This window comes from Passer montanus, unplaced genomic scaffold (genome assembly GCF_014805655.1).
Source record: "Passer montanus isolate IOZ18808 unplaced genomic scaffold, ASM1480565v1 scaffold43, whole genome shotgun sequence".
NCBI lineage: Eukaryota > Metazoa > Chordata > Aves > Passeriformes > Passeridae > Passer > Passer montanus.
This window is the reverse complement of record NW_024369151.1, coordinates 5,419,168-5,441,030: the sequence shown is the minus strand read 5'-3', so window position 1 is coordinate 5,441,030 and position 21,863 is coordinate 5,419,168. Positions and strand designations below refer to the sequence as shown.

Below are 21,863 nucleotides of genomic sequence, written 5' to 3'. Positions count from 1 at the left end.
AGTGGGAAGGAGAGGTGGGGAGGAGCCTGCTCTGGCTGCAGGCAGTACAGAGTGAGGTTTCCTTGCTCAGGGAGGCCATAGCATCCCAGTGGAGCAGCAGCACAGCACCAGAGCACACTGGCTGCTCAGCAAGCACCACAGTGGACATGATACAAGAATTTGATTTGAATACTCCTCCTGCCCAGATCCCTTATGAAATGCACAGTGCCTATGACTCTGCAGGACTTTCCTGCCTGCTGGAAAAGATGGTCTGTGAGCTTGGAGAGAGCTGCTGGTGATAGGGACCTTGTAGGCAGGATGGAATCAGCACTGTGCTCTGTGGTTCCTGCCAGTGAAGCTCACACCCTGCTCTGCAGGGTAACTGTTCCTTCTGGAGTGCCTGTGTGCCACTGTGTGCTGGAGTGTTTGCACAACTGGGTGGATGGATATATCTGCTGCTTCCTTTGGGAATTTGTGTGAATGTGCAGTTCAGATGGAACCTTTTGTCCTTATTCAGGTAAATCATGTACTAGAAATTTGGGTCTTGTGTGAATGGGTGGCTACATTAGAAGAATGACCTTATTGGCTTTGAGATATTCACATGTTGCATGCAATGTCACTGCATTTCAGACCTGTGTGTGCACAAGGAGGGATGGCTGCAGTTTCAGGTACTTTAGGTGCATGCAGGTGCTTTATATTCCTTACAGATCATGTTGATTCCTGATGCATCAGTTTTTGTTGGGCTTCTTCTCTGTCTTCATGCCTTCTCTTTTGCTTGAAACGTATTCCTGTCCTGGGGAAGTGACAGGCACTAAATAGCTGTGTATTCTGTACCTGTCAGTATCTCTTACCCAGTTCTAGTTTACAAATAAACACATGGATCAGTAAAGACTTCCCCCCACTGTACACATGCACTTCCCTCTTCTCTGGCCCCTTCCACTCCCCAGTCCATGTCCTTGAGGCCCTGATCAGGTGGTAGAAATCCTTTTTCTTTACTCAAATGCCCCCAGTCATCAGAAGTTTGCTGGGATGAGTTGGCTACAGTCAAGTTTTTGCATCCAGCTTGTTTTAAAGAGCATAGGAGCAGGTCTGCTCTAAGGTGGTTCCTCTCCTGCTCTCATGCTGCTCTCAGGTGCTCTCTGGAAAATGTTCATGTTCTTTACATTCTCTGTGGAGCCTTTTCATTCATGCACTTATCTTTTTTCACAAGTGTATGTTTTCTCATAATCTTACTCAGTTTTTATCAGTCCTCATTTATGCTTTCACTCATTTCCTCTTCTTCCTCTGGCAGACAAACATCAAAGCAAACACAACATCCAGAGCATCCAAACCTCCAACTTTGAATCCCTTGTAGGTTTTTCTTTGTATTATGACCTATATTCTTTACAGTATGAACTCCCCTTTCTCCAGTCACCTTTCTGTGCTTGAACCTGCCTTCTCAGGTAGCAAAGCACACCTCAGTTGTGACTCTGACAGGCCTGTGTATTTATTTCTGCATTTGCAAAGCTTAGCATGTGAAACACGAGCCATCCTGAACACAGCTACCGTGGGACAAGCACATGAAACTGAAAGAAATAAGAATGGAATGAGAGAGACAGAGCAGAAATGAGAGGGTTGTGAGCAGGCAGGTAGAAGTGATGATCAGGCATGGCTCCCAAGGGTTAGACCCTCCCAGGCTGAGATAGGAGTGACCTCTGCATGCAGCCATCCCCAGAGCCCACCCTCCCCAAGCGTGTCCCTCTGCCGTGCAGGTGTTGCCGTCCCCGTGCAGCACTGGCAGGGTGTGGTGTATCCCAGCACAGCCTAACCAATGTGCAGACTACTGTACAATCTCGTAGTCCTGAACAGGTAGTCTGAACACTGGGCAGACGGAGTGGAGCCTCTGCGATCTGCTCTCCGGCAATCAGCAGCTCATTAGTCCTCTCCCCTCCCTGCTTTTGGGATGGGGTTGTGCGGGGCAGAGATGGGGTGAACGAAAGTCCAAGTCCTGATTGGAAAAACATCCTCCTCTGGCAGCTGGGGGAGAAGAAATGTTGCTGCTCCCTGCATGTTTCCAATTTGGAGCAAGTCTCCAAGCGCCTTCCTCTTCCAGTGCTGGTGTCAGGCTGGTACCTGGATTCCACCTGGGAGATGCTGCACCTTTTTAGAAAGAGAAAAAAAAAATCGATTACTGCAGTTTGAGGAGGCAATGCTGTGAAGTCTTGGCTGTCACCCAGGTGCGCAGAACTTGTTGCTTCATTCAACTCCTTTTCTTCCCCATGGAGCTGTGTGGGAGGATCCTCAGGCCCCATGCACCCTCATCTCCTGTCCTGAAGATCAGCGGGTCCAGAGCGAAGCTCCAACAGAACCAGCCTTTGCTTCCAAGCCCTCCAGAAGGTCCTTGGACAGGGTTGCAGAAGGCAACCTTGGCCAGCTGCCCTTGCAGCTCACCTCTGGCTGCTGCAGGAGCAATCCACATCCCTTCTTTCTCTCCCCCCACTACGCCCTGGCATTGCTGAGCCTCCCTCCCTCTTCTGGTTTTTGCTCCCTCCCTTCTTGCTTCCCTTCTGTCCTTCTGCCTCACTTGACGTGGCAGTGGAAAGCTAACTAGACTCGAGGGAGGAGCTTGCTGGCTGCTGGGAAGGCAGAGTTTGGCAGGAAGTGAGCGGCTGACGGATGGGGTTGCGCGGGGGAAAGGAAGGTTCCCTACCCTGCATGGAAACTTGAGGAATGCTGTCGCTTTCTGTGACGCCTGGCTCTCCTCTAGTGATTCCAGATGTTAGTCCCTGCCCACACGATTTGCTCCCTCTCCCTGTGCTGCAGGGATAAAGAGGGCTTCATTCATGTGTCTTCCTTCCAGGACTCCTTCTCCTGGTGTGGATGGTGAAGATTTGTTAAGACCAAAAATGTGAACACTTTGAACTCCCATCTTGGCACTGTGGGGAGGTGTAACCTACCCTCTCTCAGGGGTGTGAAACACTTGGTGTGTGTCTGTGTGTGTTGTGCTTTACCTTACTAAAGCAAGTCAGATACTCTGGGATGGTTCATCCCTGCCCTGGCACAAGGACAGGGGCAGGGAGAAGTGCTGGGTTGTCCTTTGTGAAGGCTGGTGGGCATTGCTGTGACATCAGAGGGGTCGTGACAGTCAAGTTTTGGGCACTATAGTCTCTCTCAAGCAACTCAGGTTTCTACCTGTGCTTCCTCATAAACCCCCTGATGGCTTCCTAGGGTTGCAGTTGGCTGCAGGTTTAAATCTGCTCATTATTTCAGCTGATGTGAATAAAAATCTTTACTTTAGTGGAGGTGAGTTAATTACCATTGCTGTGCTTACTAAGCCAACAGTAATGGTTGTGATTAATCATGAGTCCAGGTCTAGTGTCTACAGAGCTTTTGAACTAAATCAGCTTAAAATCTTAGGATGTGTTGTTTAAGTTAAACTTAAACCAAGGCAGCTTTCTGATGTAAACAAGCCATTACAGCTGCTCTGCAGCTTGGGGGAGGAATCATTCCTATAAATTATGCTCTGAGGGCAAAAGTGACACAGGTGGGCTCTGTCTGGGAAAGATGGTCTCAAGATGTGTGTATGTAGTGGGATGACCAGGGCTTCCTGGAGGAATCACATCTCACATCCTTTACTTGCTAAGACAAGAAGCAGAAAGCAGTTGGTAACATCTTGTTTGGGGGAGTGGAGTGGTTGGTTCAGCTTGAAAAGCTCAGCTCACTTGCTTTCAAATATTCCAAACTGTTTTTCAGAGGCTTTTTCCTAATAATCTTTTAGTGTGCATGTATTCATGCAGTGTGTTTATTATAAATTATGATGTTAATGTTTCTCCATTGGAGTAGAATTTTATTACTGGAATTCCCAAAATGCTGTGCATGTGTTTAACAGAAACAATTTTGCTGAAACTCCAGGCATCTCTGGGGCAGGTTTGTTTACCTGTAATACTTTACATCTTACAGGAGAGAAAGGTGATTACGAGGTTTAAAGCAAGGTGAATTTCTCCTAATTTCACACAGCCCCCAATTAAAGCAATGACAATGTCTTCTCCCACATGCACAGACCCTTGTCTCTGTGCAGAAGAAGGTGTTTGTCATAACAGCTACAGGGAAACCTTTAATTAGTTTATTTATGCTCCAAATGCAAACTGAGATCTGATAATTCTGCCAATTACTTTCTTTTGCTGTGAGTGCCAATTTCCAACCTTAGGGAGCCCACACATGCATCTGTCAGCTTCATTTTGCATGTATCCAAGAGCAGGAAAATCTACTTTGCTGCTGAGGCAATCCAGGTGAATGGAGGGGAATGCTTGGAGTCAGGCTGGCTTGCTGCCTGCTGAATTCTGTGAACTTCTGGTAGCTTATTACCTACAGTTTAGCAACAAATAATTCAGGTGATAGTGCAGATTGTTGCTACATCTGGCCAAAACCTATCTCTAGGATTTAGCCACCATAAGGAGATGTGTAGCAGCAATAAAGGGCGTTGGAACATCAGCCTGCAACTGCAGCATCACTTTTTTCCTGCAGTTATTGTGCTTGCCACCCCACAGCTGGAATGGCTCATGGATCCTGGTTGGTTTCCTGGCCATGTGTATTTTCTTTCCCTGGTAGATGCAAAGTACAGAGCCATATGGCTGTATTCTGCAATGTGCTGGGGGTGGGGGAGTAATCCTCTGGCACTTTTCCTGCCTCTGCAAGGAGCTTGCAGTCATCTCTTTCTGCAGCTCTCCATGCAGGCTGAGACTCCTGTGGGGAGCAGCAGCCCTGATGAGGGGTGGTTACCCTGTGCCTACAATATTCCCAAACCAACACTGAGCAGCATCTTCTGTTTTGTGCAGTCTGGGGGCCTCTGCCACACTTCCCCTTGGCCTCATGGCTCTACAGATGAGCTCACAGCCAACAAGCACATTTTATATAACACATACTCTGCTGCTGAGGGACAGCTATGCCCGATTTTTTTTTCTTCTCCTTATTGCTGAAGAGCTATATGAGCAACATAAGCCTCTTGGGATCATATTGAGGACTTCAAATATAGGATTTCACAAACTACTTTCCCATTTCTGTCTGTCCTGGCTCTTCCTCCTGACTCCAAGTCTGGAAAGCTAGAGAGAGAGAAGCCCTTTTCCCCTCTTGGCCAGGATGCTGCTCAGCCATAGCACACCCTGCCAGATTGCTAACGTATGGGCAGAGTGCTCAGCCAGAGTTTTGAGAGGCTCAGCCCTTGGCAGCTCATTCCACACTTTCCTGTCTCTACATTCAGGAAATGAAGTCAGATTGTTGATATAAAACAGGCTGGGTTGAAAACTGAGAAGCTGGAAAGGCTGAAGTGGGGGACTGGGAAGGGGGAGGTGTGGGGAGATGGGGAGCAGCAGGGGCTCCTTGCATCTTGCCTGGCTTGGGGGCTCCTTCCCTTGTCCCCATGTCCTCCACTTGATTGCTCTTGCTACCTCCACCTCGAGGACTGATAAGTTGTGCTGGCACACAGATATTTTGTCTTCTGTTGTCTGTGGCAAGATCAGCATGTGGAGATAGTGCTGTCTTGATCACGTGGCAGCATTTATGTGAGAGCTTGGAAGGGGTGAAAGTTGAAACTCTGGCAAAGAGCATGTTGTTTCCATATCAGGGACATGGAATTCCCTTACTTTTTGACATTTTTTTCCTGAAGAATGACACCATTGCAGAACTTGTATGGAATTATGTGAGCTTAATGCAGAAGGTTTTCCTCAGACATCTTTAACGTCAGCAATTTTTGTTTTATTTTGTTGCGTGGTTTTTTGTGAGAGGTTTTTTTTTTGGTGGTTTGGTTTTTTTTGTTTGTGGGTTTTTTGTTTGTTTGGGGTTCTTTTGTTGTTGTTTGTTTTGTTTTGATGATTTTTGGTTTTTGTTGGGTTTTTTGGGGTGTTTTTTTGGGGGGGATGTGTAGAGGGTGGTTGGTGGGGTTTTTTTACTAGCCCAGGGACTGTGAAGTGAATGCAGGGAGTTCCAGTTAAGTGAGGCTGCAGTGAGGATGGTCCGACTCAGCCAGGGACTCAGCAGTTGGTGTTGTTCTCTTCAGATCACTAGTTCAGCCTAAGTCAGAATAATGATAACCCAGAGTAACAGAAAACTGCAAGTTCTTTGTGGCTCACAGAATCTGAATTAGTCTGAGTAGCTCTGAGAGCAGCATGTGACTGACTGATATCCCATTAGAAAAATGCCTGCCCACATCTAATTAAAACTCATCAGCAGTATTAGAAAGTCCAGGGAAATTTGCTTGGAAGAATTCTCTTATTTTCATGGCCTGGCATCTTTGAAAGGGAGTCTGGGAGCAACCCAAGAGATCTCTTCTGTTTTCTAGATGCTGTTTTTTGGGATATTCTCATTGCATATGAATTGTAGTGAACTGGTATGGTTTTCTGTTTGGAATATCTCAGTACTGTGAGGTGCTGATATCCTTAGCAAACTCAAGCCAATTTGGCTGAAGCTTAAGAGGATGTTAGGCTGGACTTGGAATTGTCTGGGTGTTAGAGTTCAGCAGCTTTGTCACTTTTACCTGCTCCTCTGCCCTTCCCTTCCTGGTCAGCTCTTCAGGATCTCTCCTCACTGACCATCTTTGTTTTCCATCCTGTTTCCCCCAAGAGTGATCATGTTGTTTCTAGCCAAAAAAAAGTCTACAAACACACAAGATCTCACAAGGGGACAGTCTCACGTGCTTGCTTTGCACATAGGAGTATGCTCTGGGTTTGGCTTAGTCTTGGATAGCTGCATTCTGCTTTTGGAGACCAGTGTGAGGGCTCCCTCTCCTGTTGTGCTGGGGTATTATTCCCAGCTGGAAAAGGATGCTTCAAATGAGGGCCTTAAACCAAATTCAGTTCTATTAATTTGCTGTAGATCCAGATCTGAGACTAAGCAGGGGTTATAATTTCTGATTTAACTCTTACATTTGCATTCAGAAACTAAGATCAAGTTTTGATATTTTTTTTAATGGAGGTGAAGGGTTCACAGTAACTAATAGAGTGTAGGACTAGGACAGTGATATCATGAAGTAACAAAATCAGCAAGTCAAGTTTTCTGAAGAGGTAAATTTGAGATGTGTGTGTATATGTGTATATATATATAAATATATATATAAACCAGATCTTTAACGATCAAGTTTTGATATTTTTTTTAATGGAGGTGAAGGGTTCACAGTAACTAATAGAGTGTAGGACTAGGACAGTGATATCATGAAGTAACAAAATCAGCAAGTCAAGTTTTCTGAAGAGGTAAATTTGAGATGTGTGTGTATATGTGTATATATATATATATAAATATATACATAAACCAGATCTTTAACATAATATTTAACATCAAGGTTTATAGACACTTAACTTCTGTATCAAACCAGCTTCTCTATTACATCCCTGGCTTTTCCTGAACTTGGATTGACCCCTCTGCTAAGAAGAGTGGGATCACAGTGCTGACCACAGTCTGGGGAAGTTGGACATTGCTGTGCTGGTGCCTGGTCCTGGAGGAGTTAATGGGACGGGGTTGTGCTTGCCTTTGCACATCACAAAAGCAGTTGGGAAGGACAAACTCTTGTTTCCAGCTGTCCCCTTCTCTCACAGACTCAAGGAAACAGAGGTCCTGGGTCTGAGGCTGGCTCTCTGACGTGGGGCCCTGTTGCTGGTACTCCATGCTGGCAGAGCAGAGGTGCCCCTGGAGCAGGGAGTGACTTGCTCCTCATTCCCTTTTCAGGAGAAGGAGAAGAAGTACATGTTACCAGTGGATAACCTGAAACTGCGAGATGTGGAGAAGGGCTTCATGTCCAGCAAGCACATCTTTGCTCTCTTCAACACTGAACAGAGGTATGCTCCCATCTCAGCACAGCAGGCTGCTGGAGCTGGGGACAGGATTTTTGTAACAGAGTAGGGATGAGTGTGTTAGGATAGCTGTCCAGGAAAGATGTGAGTGTCCTTTCAGGACAGCCACTTCTGTGGAGGTGGGAGGACTTAACTTCATTCCTTCTGATCTTACATATATGTATAATTTTCCTTTTGTTTGCCAGTGCATGGCTTGTGGTGTGAACTTAACCCTTCAGCCTTTGGTGTGACTGAAGCTGCGAGATGTGGAGAAGGGCTTCATGTCCAGCAAGCACATCTTTGCTCTCTTCAACACTGAACAGAGGTATGCTCCCATCTCAGCACAGCAGGCTGCTGGAGCTGGGGACAGGATTTTTGTAACAGAGTAGGGATGAGTGTGTTAGGATAGCTGTCCAGGAAAGATGTGAGTGTCCTTTCAGGACAGCCACTTCTGTGGAGGTGGGAGGACTTAACTTCATTCCTTCTGATCTTACATATATGTATAATTTTCCTTTTGTTTGCCAGTGGTGTGAACTTAACCCTTCAGCCTTTTGGTGTGGTTGCCTCAGTCTGCCTGTGGCTGGGATATGTATTTATAAATCAGTGTTCTTTGTGAGTCACTAGGGAAATCCATAGGACCTGGGAGGGGTGGAAGAATCCAGCAGCAAGCAGAATTGAAAAGGGAATATTTTTTACTCCTTGTTGAAACATACAACTGATTTGAGAGCAGTCAAACTTGATAAAAAAACCTTTCCTTTTGCAGAGTCATCATGAGGTTCCTAGCAAGGGACCAAGTGTCTCTGTCTCAAAATGACAGGAGGATTCCCTAGTCATTGATATCTTTGTCAAATATGGGCAGATCTCTGAGTTGAGAGAGAGAATAATAAAATATGTGTCTTCCTGTCAGGAATGTTTACAAGGACTACCGGCAGCTGGAGCTGGCCTGTGAGACCCAGGAGGAGGTGGACAGCTGGAAGGCTTCCTTCCTTCGTGCAGGAGTCTACCCAGAGCGTGTTGGGGTAAGTGACAGCCATCATAATGGGATAAGGAGGAGCACAGCACGTGTCTTGAGAAGGATAGCTCCATCTTCTTGTGTTAAAAATAAGTCTGTGAAGGTTTTGTCTTTCCAGAGCTGAGAATCTTTCTGGTGCTTCCATTAGAGAAGCTTGAGATAAAGTAACTGGCAGCTTCAAAGGGAAGATAAAGTAGGAAAAGACTGCCTTGATAAATCCCTCTAGCTGTCTCATTTTGTGGATGTTAAATTCACAATATAAGGGTGACATTTAACTACTGTGACTACTAACTGGTATAGTAACCACTGAGCAGAGGCAATATTCCTTTTTGGTAACTCTGTACAGCCTTATTAGGAGCTTCCTGACTTAGCAGTTGTTCTCCCTTTCCTTCCTTCAACTAATTAGGGAGGGATGTTATTTGAATTATTCTTTTGCTTTGTGGATACTCTAATATGCTCCTGTAGCAGAACTCTTATCTCTTCCCTTCCCCTTGTCCCACAGCAATTATTGTCAGCATTATTTTGTGCTTTAAAAGTATCTTCTAGACAATTGTGGTATTTGTTTCTGTTCAAAGCCTTTCCTGTTCCTCTGTGAGAGGAAGCTGCTATAAATAGTTTTCCTATTAGAAAAGTGATAATTGCTTTTCTGTTTGTATTTGTTGCTTATAATAGATTTATTGCATTCATCTGTCCTGTTACACTTGAATATTGCTGGCTTTGCCTTAAAGCATTTCCTAACAAACTGATAAGAGATTTTAAAAAGAGAGTTAGGCACTGGGCTTTAACAGTGACATGACTTCAGACTAGCTTTGAACCAGTCTGGACCTCTTAAGCACAGTGGCACTGGCCAACTGTTGCTGTGCAAGTGGAGGGGTGTGACATGGGAACCCTGGTCCCTGTCTCAAAAGCCCTGTAAGGAATGGCAGTGGCCCCTGCAGGTAAGAAAGTTGTCCTTTGTTGCTAACAATATGTTTCCTTTGCAGAGCATCCCACTTTTCAGTTTAGCTAAACAGTTCACTTGTTCCCCTTCCAGGGTGATAGAGGTACTGATGTATTTTTAGTGGGATTGGTCTTTTGCTTGTCAGTGCTATTATGGGACCTTCTCCAAATTCTGAGACCAACTAAGTTATTTTTTATTTTTTGTCCCTTTTTGTTTTAATTTTTTCCATGTATGCTCAAACTGACCTGCCAGGACAAGGACAAAGTAAGTCTGACCCCCTCTGCCTGTGTTGCCTCCTGGGGCTCTCACCAGATAGCTCTCTCATTTTTTTTCTCCTTTTGTCACAATTTCCTGAGAGGCATTTGCTTCTTCTCCCTCTCTGTACCCTCTGTTGGATTCCCACTGTCTCTGTTCTTCGTTTGAGTTTTCCTTTTTTCTTTTTATTCCTCCCTTTTTGTATGACTTCTGAATCTTGGCGCAAGCTTATTTTTGGTTTTTTTTCCTTACCCTCACTTTTTTTTTAAGTTGTCCTGTTTGACATCCATTTCCTTTACTTTGTTTCACACTGAGACCTTACATTCCTTCGTTATATAAGATCTTCTCAGCAAAAGCTCAAATGAACAAAAGAATTTGCCCTTTCTCATATATTTTGTGCCCCAAAACAAAGGAGAAGCCATTTCCTACATGGCAAATTGTTCAGACTAGGGCTGTTTAAAACAAAGATGTTTCATTATACAATCAAGTTTGGATGGATTTTTTTTTAAATAAGCATTGAGGAAGGCAGCAGCTCTTTCATGCTTCAATAGTTTGAAATTGATCCCAAATGGAGGAGCCTTGGAGATTGCTTGCTGTCAAACAGCACAGTCCAGGTTTTACCTTACAGAATAAACAATATACTTCAGGCAGACAGGAGCAGATTCATCTGCTTGGTGTGAAATAAAAGATAATTATAACTTATGATGCAGTAGTTGCAGTTGAAGTGATAGGAAACTTTTCTAGTTTATTCCATCTACTTGTGGTCAGCCTGAGAGGAGCAGTTGTTTCACTTCTCTGTATCTGTTTTCTCATTTGTATAATGAGGACAAAGATGCAGGATGGCAGAGAGCCTGGGAGACTTAATTTATGGTGAATGATTCTTGGTTTTAACTGACTCTGGTCATGGAAAACCCAGATCAAATGAAGAACCTTTCAGGAAGCTGTAAACATTAAAAAGTAATAATACAGCTTTGAGATGCACCAGAGCCATAAACTCTGAACATGTGTCAGGAGTCCCTGTTGCCTTTCACCTTTTCTTAATAACTTTCTACTAAGGGAGCAGCTTTATTGCTAAAATTTCTCAGTTCTGAGCTGGAGAAGCCTGTACAAACTGAGTTGTGCATTGACAATCACAGCTCAAAATGTAAGTTTAAATAATTGTATTTATTGCATGCGCTTCCTGCCTGTTCCCTTCTGCTCTTCTCCTATCTGTCATGAGAAGCCAATTTTGTTACACTTGAAGAACCAACGTTTCTCCTTTTTTTCTGCAGGCCAGTGAAGCAGAGGAGAATGGAGGAGATAGTTTCATGCACTCCATGGATCCTCAGCTGGAGAGACAAGTGGAAACGATCAGGAACCTGGTGGATTCCTACATGGCAATTGTCAACAAAACCATCAGAGACCTCATGCCGAAGACAATCATGCACCTCATGATAAACAATGTACTTACCTCACTGTGGTCAGTGGAGATGGGAGAGGAGGCGGAAAGGAGGAAAATAGGGAGGGAGGAAAAAAATGAAGGAAAACAGAAAGCAGCTTGGAAGGAAGAGGTGGGGACAGAATAGAGTGTTTTGGGGAAAGATGGTGAAAACTGATTCCCTCTCTCTGCTCACTTACAGACCAAGGACTTCATCCACTCAGAGCTGCTGGCAAACCTGTACTCGTGTGGCGACCAGAACACGCTGATGGAGGAGTCGGCGGAGCAGGCCCAGCGCCGCGACGAAATGCTGCGCATGTACCACGCCCTGAAAGAGGCCCTCAACATCATCGGGGACATCAACACCAGCACCATCAGCACCCCCATGCCCCCACCGGTGGACGACTCTTGGCTGCAGGTGCAGAGCGTACCGTCCGGACGCAGGTACCAGAGGCTCAGGGGGAGAGCCCCGCAGACCTGCCTGACGCCTCTTCAGTGCCTTGCTGGGGCCTCCCGCTGACACAGGGAGTCCTCCTCTTCTTCCTGTGGATGAAGAGTCCTGGGTGTTTCTGCTGGCGGGCTCCTAGGACATCCTTACAGGTGTTCTAAACCCTTGGGTTGGATGGGGCTGGCGTAGCTCTGAAAGCAGCCTGGTGTGGTCCTTGAAAGCCAAAGGGTGGTGTGTAAAGTGATGTGAAGCTAAAGAGAGAAACCCTGAAGGCAGAGTGGTGCCTGTGGTGACCTAGGGATCCCGGAGCTGTTGCTGCAGTTGAATGCCTTTGTTTGTTTGGCAGGTCCCCCACATCCAGCCCAACGCCGCAGAGGAGAGCTCCTGCAGTGCCCCCCGCCAGACCTGGGTCTCGCGGACCGGCTCCTGGGCCACCTCCTGCTGGTGGCTCCACGCTGGGTGGTGCCCCCCCCGTGCCCTCCAGGCCAGGTGCCTCTCCTGATCCCTTCGGGCCCCCACCTCAGGTTCCTTCTCGGCCTAATCGCGCTCCTCCTGGTGTTCCCAGGTAAGTCCTGAAACACTGCTCCATGCAGGTGGAGTGTGTTCTGGTTTTGGGTTGGAGCCTTGGCAGCACTTGGCCTGCCTGGGCCATGGGAGGAGAATGGAGTGCATGGTGTGGGTAGAGCCTTTGGACATTTGAATTGGATCCAGAGGCAGGAGCATCGTTGTCCTCTGAGATTCCATGGTATGGATGAGGCAATGCCAAGGCAGCTCTCGGAAACAGAGGGGCAGCTGTTTTTCTCTACAAGCCTCTATAAAGAATGTGGGAGAAAACCTTGAACCCAAGGTTTACAGCACTTGTACCAATGCCTGTAGTCACCAGATAAATCACAGTACTGGGGTGATATTCCCCTCTGTGTAGGGCTCCCCAAAGTCTGAAGTTGCCCCTTTTCTCTTGGCCCAGAGTTCTTCAAGGTGAGTTGGAAGACCTTCAAAGTGGTTCAGTTGCTTTCTGGCTAGGAGAGTATCACAGGATCACTGGCAGGGAAATGAATTCTTAGGCAGTTTTGTTGTTTGTGTAATCAACTTCAGCATTTTCCAGTCTAGAGGGTTCAAATCACACAGCTTTGCTTTCCCATTAGGAAACTCATTTCCTTTCCTGTTCAGTCACTTCAGACACACTTCAACATAGTAATAAGGGATTATCCTGTGCAGCTGAGTACGTGTTCCTGAACAGGACTTGGGAAGCAGCCTGGAACCAGGAATGCTTTTATGTTGGGTACTTAGTTTCCCTTGAGGAAGAGGAGGTAATTGCAGTGTAAAGAACAAACATAACTAGAAGCTTCCCAGTGACATGACAGAGGGAGCACTTCCCTTGTGGAAAACCCCTCTCCAGTGCGGGCTAGTGGCACAGGTCTGAACCTTTGTCATTTTCTGTGGAAATACCAAGCCTGTCAATGGTTGGGGATGGTGCATGGCAGAGTGGGTTCAGTACTCCTCCTGCGATAGTGCCCAGCTCATATTTGGTGCTGCCTGTTTGGAGGGAAGTGTTCTCTGCCAGGCTGCAGCCAGCCCAGAGGTGGATGAGTCCAGACAGCTTTATAGACCAGTTTCTGACTCTGGTGTATGCAAATGGTTTTACTTTCTTGGTGCCTTTGCCCCAGTCCTTCCTATGCACCTTGATGCAGCTCCCACAGTAACTTGTCCTCACATACCTCAGGTTGCCCTGGAGACTGTGGAGGCACCTATGGATGTCAGCATGCTTCTACTGTGTATTTTGGCTCCTGCTTCTTGTGACCCTGCCTTTCCATATACTGTTACTTTGTGGTTTTGTTTTCAGTATATTTATGCTTGTTTATGTCTCCATCTTCCTCCTTTCACTCAATTTCATTTCTTCACTCATGAAAAATATTCTATATACCTGGCCGTCATGATAGGATTCCCCAAATGGGCTGAAATGAATTGGCCTTTTTTTAAAGAAATCTGTCATAGCCTATCTTAATGGCTTTTCTGCCTTTTGCATGAGTACAAGGGTTTAAGGAAAGGTAGGAAAACAGCACTGGAGCAGAGAAGGAAAGAGTTTCATGCTTGACTGAGCAACCCCTTGGTTTAGGAGAGATGGTAGGTTGGATTGCATGCTACTGACTGCCCTGATCTGGAGTTGAGAATGTAATTCCAGAAGCTGTGAAGTGTGATGCTCATTCTCTGATCCCCCTCTCTGATTCTTCCAGTTGTTCATAGACTCCTCCGGATCCTGATACCAGCTTGTCATTTGAGTTCACTGATGAATGGAGAATTTCCAATGACAAGGGACTCTTTCTCTTCCTCTCCTGTATATAGAATAAGAATGTTCCCTGCTAGCACTTGGACTCGGGTCCTTCTGCCATGGGTGAACGAATGCCATCTCCATTGTTGCTTTTTTAATGCCCATCTTTCCCTTGCTAACCGGGCTGCGTGCGTGTGTGAGAGAGAACAAAGCTCTCGTGTTCAGCACGGGTGGGCTTTGCTGCAGGAGTTGGTGGTGTGGGGTGAACTCAAATGGGTTGTGGTGCCTGGGTGTGCTTTGTGTGCTCATTGATGCCTGTGTAGATGTTTGGTAGTTTTGTGCCTCTGGTTTGGGCATCTGATTGTATGAATGATGAACTTACACAAGTGTCATGCTAGCTCCTTTTTCATAAACATAAGTGTATAAACACATTTTCACATCTAATTACCACATGGTACATTTTTTTGCACAGAAAGATTTTCCTGCGTATAATTAAGGACACTTAAGACTTAACATCCTGCTTCTGTGCTCAGCATTTATTCAGTTTACTGTGGAAGTCCATATAGACAAATACATAATTTTGGCTGAAAGTTATAAACCATCCAAGATCTTACCAGTGTGCAATGGACTGCATTTAGGATTTGACCTGGGAAAGAATATTTAGGCTCTTTAGTTTAAAATCGTTTGATAGAGCCTGTGGGAAGAACTTGAAGGAGAATTAAGAAAGTTTCAGTGCGAATGACTCGACCATTGGAAAAATGTGTTGAAGGCATTAATGTGTTCTCCATTCTTTGGTATCACGAGGGCATAGGTCTGGGGTTACCTCCTGGCAGGGATGGTTCTCACTGGCTGCTCTGCTGGTCAGTACAATGGGGACACATCACTGGAACTCCCAAAGGGTTCTTGGACACACAGTTTCAAGGGACAAATTATCTCCTCGGTGATTTAGTGGCCAATGTCCATGCCCATGGCCAGGGTTGGAACTAGATGGTCTTTAAGGTCCCTTCCAACCCAAACCATTCTATGATAAGGTCTCAGAGCTGTATGACCTGAATTATTCAGGAGGTCAGAGTAGCTGATTTCATGATTTGTGACCTTCAGAAAAGCCTCCACCTGCTTTGTGCCATTTTAGATAGTGCTCAGGACTGCAAGTTATCTCTCTCTTTCCTGAGCTCCTTCTTAAACGCTTAATTTGGTCAGAAGATAGGAGTCCTCAGTGAGAGACTACTGTGCCCAGCTGGTGGGTGCTGAAACCTGGGTATGACACTGCTGTGAATGTCAGCCTGGATGTGAGGAGCTTGGGTGAGTGAGCAGCAGCCAGTAGGTGTGTGGACAGATGGATGGGGTTTGATCACTCCTGTGCACAGCAGGGTCTGGATGTGTGCAGAGACGAGGCTGTGAGTGTTTTCTGTGTGTCTGCAGTCCCCCTACTCATGCTGTGTTTGGAGGGGGATGTGTGACTGTGTCTGTGCAAGCACCTGTGTATCTGTTCCACCTTCCTGACAGTCTGTGTGGCCTCTGCCTTGAACTGTCTGAACTGCCATGTTGATTTCATGTTGTCTTTCAGAATCACTATCAGTGACCCCTGAGGACTGGCAGCCACGGTAGGTTTCGCACTCTCGCTGCGATGCATGAGTCACTGTGTCCCCATCCTCCAGCACTGCTCTGCAGCTCTCCTCTGCTGCCCAGTTCTTGTGTTAGTAACAGAGTCCCTTGTCTGATGAACCACCTCTGCCAGGATCTCATAAAGGGAGGAGTCTTGAACAGAAAAACTGGCTGATCAGAGCCAGAGCAGCTGCTTGAGCTGCAGGAGCTGGGAAAGCTCCATACCTGATTTAAGGTCTGGAGGACCCTTTCTCTGCTTCTAAATAGAGAAGGTGGGATGGGGGAATGAGCTCTGGCAACAAGGTCTAAACTCTGTGTCTTTCATTTGGCTTATATCCACACTGACTGTAAGATCAGCTGAATAAACTCTGCTTTGATTTGGTCTGTCAGCTCTGTTAGGATCAAGACAGAGACTTGGGGAGCTGATAGTTCAGACTCCTCTTCTTATATTCTAATGTCTGGCTGGAGAAGTGCTCCCATCCTCACTGTATCCCTAGTGCTCGTGGAAGTCAAGAGGAGTTTGGGTCATTAATATCAGGACTTCCATGTCTGAGTGCAGGGTAACTCTGACATTGAATGTTCCCTTTTATCCTTGTGTCCCATCATCAGATAGATGTGAACTCCCTTTGTTTGTTCTCCCCTTGACCTTCTACCTTCTAGGTTACTCTCCTGCTTCCATTCAAACTGTCTTCTCTCCTCTGCCTCCTGCCCCTGCAAGAGGAAGAGTGAAGTGATCTGTGTCCCTCAGACACTCTGCCCTGAGCTCCTGCCCATTTCCCTGCCCTCTCTCTCCCTGCATTTTGCAGCATTGTAGTGGTTCAGTGATGTAGCAGGGTGTGAGTTTGTGCTGTGTACTGCTCATCCTGTTAATGTCAGTGGGGGTGTGGAGAGGGACATTAGCAGATTCTCCCGAGTCCTTTTCTTGGGAACCTCCAGCCCTTATTGACAAAGAGGTACAGAGGGCAAAACAGGGCAGGTGTGGATTTTCTGGACCCCCCTCTCCCTTTCTCTGTGGGTGTTGTTTCATGACAGAGGAGTGGAGAAGCAGCAGCTCCTGCAGATTCCCTTGCTGCTGATTGTGGCAGAGAGATCTGGGGGTGAGGAGGACGTGCTGAAATCCTACTTTAATAGGAGCAGCAGAAGTTCAAGCCCCTGTTCTGGGGCAGGGGGTCTCAGCCAGCCCCCATCTTGCAGTGGATGGTGTCTGTTACTGCTGCACAGAACTGCAGTTAGAGCTGAGAGGTGCCACATTGCAGTGATTGCTCATGATTGACATCTTTGAGGACGTCATCGTCAACCCTCCTCATTGATGACACACTGCAGAGGTGTTGGAGCAATCAGCACTTTCCTCCCATATTCTGCCTACTGCAGACATCCCTGGCAGCCCTGGAAACATGCATCCTGGGTGAGCAACCTTGGGAAGGAGCCTTGCTGTTGTCTGTACCCCATTCTGGGACTCGCTGTTTTGGGGCAGTCTGTTTTTAATCTGGCATAAAGAGCACCAAGGAAATAAAAATTTTAAAAAATCCCACCAAATTATTTAAAAAAATACACTCAAAACCTTTTGTTGCAGTCCAAGGGAATAAACATAATATTTTCCCACCTCTGTTAGGTCCTTATCAACAGAACTCCCTATTAGCCCAGTGGTTCTGAGATGGGATTAGCTCAGTGTTCTCTCTGGGTATGGCCTGAAAGACTGACTTCAAAGGATGTGACAGTCACTGGAACTCATCTCCCTGGGCTCCTGCCAGGGCTCAGGTCTTCCTTCTTATGTACTGGAGACAGCCACAGGCTTCCCTGTGAGCAAAACTTTGTTCCTTGTCCTGGCAGAGAAAAGTGACTTTTCAGTGATATAAAAAGCTTGACTAGCAATGTAGTCTGACTGAAGCAGAATTTTTGGGGGTAAATGTTGCCTGAGAGACTTCTCTGCCCCTTTTAGTGCTGGTAAACAGTTTTCAGGCTTTTCTAACCTTACCAGGCAGATTCTGCAAGCATCTCCAGAAAACCTCAGCAGAAATAGCCTACAATTCAAAAAGTAGCCCCATACCTTCAAATGCTTTGAATGCTGAGAGAAGTATGTCTGCAAAAATAAATCATAGTACATAACAAAAGAAGCAGCCCATCTACCTGTGAATTGCTTGTGCTCCTTTCAGCCTTATTTATCTGCTAGGGTCAAGTGGCCACTCCTGCCACAAGGCTTCACATACTCTGGTGGCTTCAAGAATCTTTTTCATGTGAACCCTCAGAGGCTTTTAGCACAACCCGTGCAAACTCCTGAAATGCAAACAGTCCTTTCACCTTCTCAGAACATGCCTTCTAACATGGTAATGCAACAGCATCTCACTAAATGTTGAACTGAAGTTCTCTAGGGTTTTAATTCAGGTGCTGTTGCTGTTCCAGTGACAGTAGAAGCCACCAAAGGGTTGGTGTGGCTGCATTTACACCATGAGCACCCTTTAGAGATAATGCACAGATCCCACAAGTCATGAGGCTCTGGGGTTTAATAGATCTGGAGCAGTAAGTTCTGCTGAGGTTTAATAAACAGGACTGGAGAGTTGCTCTGGTTTATTTGCTAAATGAGGGAGCTTGCCCTGATTTATAGGAGTGTAACTCCTCTAGTGCCAGTGTGATTATAGACTGGTATAAATATTCTAATTTCTAGCAGTGAGTTGATTCTCTGTAATTTAAATCTTGTCAGTGTGGAATTATTGAGGCATTAATTCTGTCACACCTGGTGATCAGTGCAAGGGCTTCCCCTCCATTTGGTCTACATGCTGTTGGCTTTGCTCTTTGCATTTCAGTCAGTTTGGACCTTAAAACTACCCTGGCTTGGTACTGAACAATTTATTTGTCTTAATGAAACGTTAGCAAAATGCAGTTGAGGTCGCCGACACTGCAGGGAGCATACTTTAAAGGAAAAACAGATTGGACTCAGTTTTACAGAACACATTTTTATTTATAGCTTTCTTGCAGCCTGTAGTGTGAGACTGAAGTGATATTTCAGGTAATGAGCTGAGAGCCATGACAGGGGTGTTGTCTTGTATGTTTTTGTTGTGGCCTTTTTTTTCCCCAGTCCCTTACAGGAAGGAAATTGTAGAACACTTAATCCATGCAGAGGGCAAACACTTAAGTGCTGCCTATTTATGTAGCTAAAGTATCAGCAAAAGAGTTGGAACAGAATGGAAAAAATGTAGCCAAAGTTCCTTTTATTGAAGTAGAAGCTGCATTTGCTCTGTGCCAGAACTGGAAAACTGAAAGGTGTGAGCTTGCCCCTGACATCCAAGATCAGTCTCATGTCAGAACAAGGAATCTCAGGCTTGCAGTAGTTGAGGGCAGGGGTAGAAGGTGCTCCTCCAAACCAGCCAAGAGCCTCTGGCAGCAGCGCGTCTCAGAGGACCCCATCCATGCTGTGTGACTGTCATGTGCTTGATTCAGGAGCTCACTGTTGTCCATGCTTCTCCACTCGTCCCAGAGCCAGGGCACTTACTGGCAGTAAATCTCTGCACTTCCAAATTTCAGAGGGAAGCAAAACTGGCAGTCCAGGGGATTGCTCTGCTGCTGATCTGTGCTGTGCAGAAAGGCCAGTGCGAGGCCGAGGAGAAGCCTCCTCCTTTGTGGAGCTGCACTCTGGGGGTTTGTGCCTCAGGTTGGACTCTTTTGCTGGCTCAGGCAAAGTGGAGAAGCATGTGTGGTTGTGACTGCAATTGCTGTGCTAACCACAGTGTGTGTTCTCTTGTTTTTGTTTCCTGCTTTTTCACAGCAGAAGGGGCCCCGCCTCACCTACTCGACCTACCATAATCCGACCGGCTGAACCGTCCCTCTTAGATTTATAACTTGAGGCTGTAGACAGCTGGCGACGAGTGCCGTGCTGGTGGCTTCCCCATTCCACCCTCCCTTCCACAGCCACAGTCACTCCTCTCATCCATCCCACACCCCTGCCTCCCACCACCCCTCCCCGGTGTGTCGTAAAACTCTAGCCTAGTGATTGAGCTCTTCGTCCTCGCTCGTGCGTCCTGTATTGCTTTGTGAGCATAGAGTAGCCTTCATGCAGTGGCATGGATCCCTGAAGTACACAGGCTCCTTGGAGAGATCAGCCACAGGGACGTCCTTAGGTCCAAGTGGTGGCTGTCCGTCCAGTAATTCCACCTGCCTAGTCTAGCCTGGAAAAGTGTCCTGCCTGCACCAGTTAGCTGTAGCACCCAGGGCTGAGCTGTAGCTGTTTTCTTTCCTTGTAGTTTAAGACAAAAGCGTGACTTAGCAAAAATATACTGTCAAAACACATGACACCCGTTAGGAACAGATTAAATGTCCTGTGTATTAGCTTGACTTCTAAGGTGCAAAAATTTCACGTTGGGAACAGTGCAATCAACTTCCTATCAAAGCGAGGCAGGGAGATGAGTGGAGGGGGGAATCAATGGGCCAGCCCAGTCTGAGATGGCACACACCCCTCAGCGTGCAGGGGGCTCAGGACCTGCTCACCCTCGGCTCCCGGAGCCGGGCCACTCCTGCTGGGGGCACGCTGGCTCCTGCCAGCAGTTGTCTTGCATCACCATTTTTGGCTGACTTTCCTGAACCCAGCAGGGCGAGGGGAATAGACACGCTGCTCCCCCCTTGCAAACGGACAGCCAAATGTTTCAGGGAGTTCGCTGTGTGGTGTTTTGTTGAAAATATTTCTGCTCTGAACTAAGCACATCTTTCAGTGTTCTTGGGGTACTGTGGTGACTTCTTCCGTAGCCTTTTCTTGCATGTGGATGGTACGTGTTTGGGGAAACTTGTAACCATTGTTGATCACAACTCATCTTAAGGTTTGGTTTTTACTTTTCATGCTACATGTATTTAAAACAAAAAAAGACTTGAGAATTAAAAAATATATCAACCCTGTACATCTCAGATGTCATGTCTCTACCAGAGCTAAATGAACACCTGTGTTGCAGGCTGTCCTCCAGGCCTGACTGCTGTTGAAGTTCTCTCGTTTCAGTGCTATTACTCTAAATTTCTGTTGTGGATCCTCTATTGCTCTGATGCCAGTTCCTTTCTGTATTTTAACTATTGTTTTACTACTTCTCCTTCTCCTCCCCTTTCCCTTTTCCTTTTCCTTTGTTTTTCTTGTCTTTAACCTCCAGCCGGCCGGGTAAGGCCAGTCCCGCCCGCCCGGAGAGCCCAAAACCACCATTTGACATGTAGGCCTGCTCCCTCTGAGACTCTTTGCCTGCCTCTTAGCTGTTCTGTCCTGGAATGGTCTGACTCCAATCTCACACATGGCTTGTTTTGTTTGTAATTTGTGACACACACATATCAGATGTGATTGTAGTGAAACTGTTTTTGGGGTTTTTTTTGTTCGGGTTGTTTTTTTTTTTTCTCCTTCCCAGCTGCTTAAAGGAGTTAAACAAGTATATTGTAGTAATGAGAAACATATCTTTACTGTTATAAATATCTATAAATATATATATAAGATGAAAAATCTATATCTGTCCAGGTGTTAAAAGCCATTTGTGCTTCCATGTGAATTTTAGGAAATACTTAAGTAGGAAAAGAATATCTATATACATATATATATACACACACATCCAAAAAAGTTAACCAAATCCCAATGTTGAGTTTTTGAGCTGATTGTTAAATTCTCTGCTGTGTGCAGTTGGGTTATTGTATTACCCCAGACTTGTGGGTGAACTGTCTCAGTGCTGGTAGTAGCTGTGATGCAGTTTGTGATCTACCTGTCACTCTTGTTTATTGGATGAAATAAACTCTCATTTCTGTATAATGAAGGTCTCTATGACTAGAATAAAACCATCTCTCTTTCTCTTGCTTTTTCTCTGGGTGGTTTTCAAGCTGTGTTTGATTGTAACCTGATCTTTTCATCCCATAGAGTTTACAAGCTGTATGTTCAGTCAGGGGCTGTCACTGACAGGGAAGGTGGAGCAGATCTGCATCAGCCCTGAGTGTCCAGCAGCTGCACTAGAGTGAAACAGCTTGTCAGGTGCACAAAGGTAAATCCCTGTGCAGAAGGAATTGTGTGGAGGTGCTTCAGAGATGAGGCAGACAGAAGGTGGGCGTTTGCACACAAATTGTTTCTTAAAAGGGATTTTTGCCTGTAGTGCTTGTGGAACACTTTGTGCTTGTGGAGACATTGAGTGAAGGTCCAGGA

The 21,863-nt window shown here is 46.1% G+C and overlaps 1 protein-coding gene and 1 long non-coding RNA gene across 16 annotated transcripts in view; one reads left to right on the top strand and one right to left on the bottom strand.

Moving 5' to 3' along the window:
* Positions 1–21,528, top strand: part of DNM1 (dynamin 1) — a 65,548-nt gene extending 44,020 nt beyond the window's left edge. For 2 of the 15 annotated variants that reach the window (XM_039720057.1, XM_039720050.1), the window contains 7 exons: positions 7,672–7,781; positions 8,683–8,794; positions 9,980–9,991; positions 11,254–11,424; positions 11,602–11,843; positions 12,194–12,412; positions 19,479–20,560. In XM_039720057.1, the coding sequence (XP_039575991.1) occupies positions 7,672–7,781; positions 8,683–8,794; positions 9,980–9,991; positions 11,254–11,424; positions 11,602–11,843; positions 12,194–12,412; positions 19,479–19,551 (939 nt within the window). In that variant the 3' untranslated portion in view covers positions 19,552–20,560. Of the gene's footprint in view, positions 1–7,671; positions 7,782–8,682; positions 8,795–9,979; positions 9,992–11,253; positions 11,425–11,601; positions 11,844–12,193; positions 12,413–14,078; positions 15,718–19,478; positions 20,561–20,841 lie in introns of those variants that run through there. The other 13 variants (XM_039720058.1, XM_039720052.1, XM_039720051.1 and 10 more) reach the window with 11 other exon arrangements.
* LOC120507434 lies at positions 1,441–2,473 on the bottom strand. The gene is made up of 2 exons (XR_005628753.1): positions 2,410–2,473; positions 1,441–2,118 (listed from the first exon to the last, which is right to left on the bottom strand). It is a non-coding gene; the product is annotated as an uncharacterized LOC120507434 (long non-coding RNA).
* Positions 21,529–21,863: the final 335 nt, after the last annotated feature.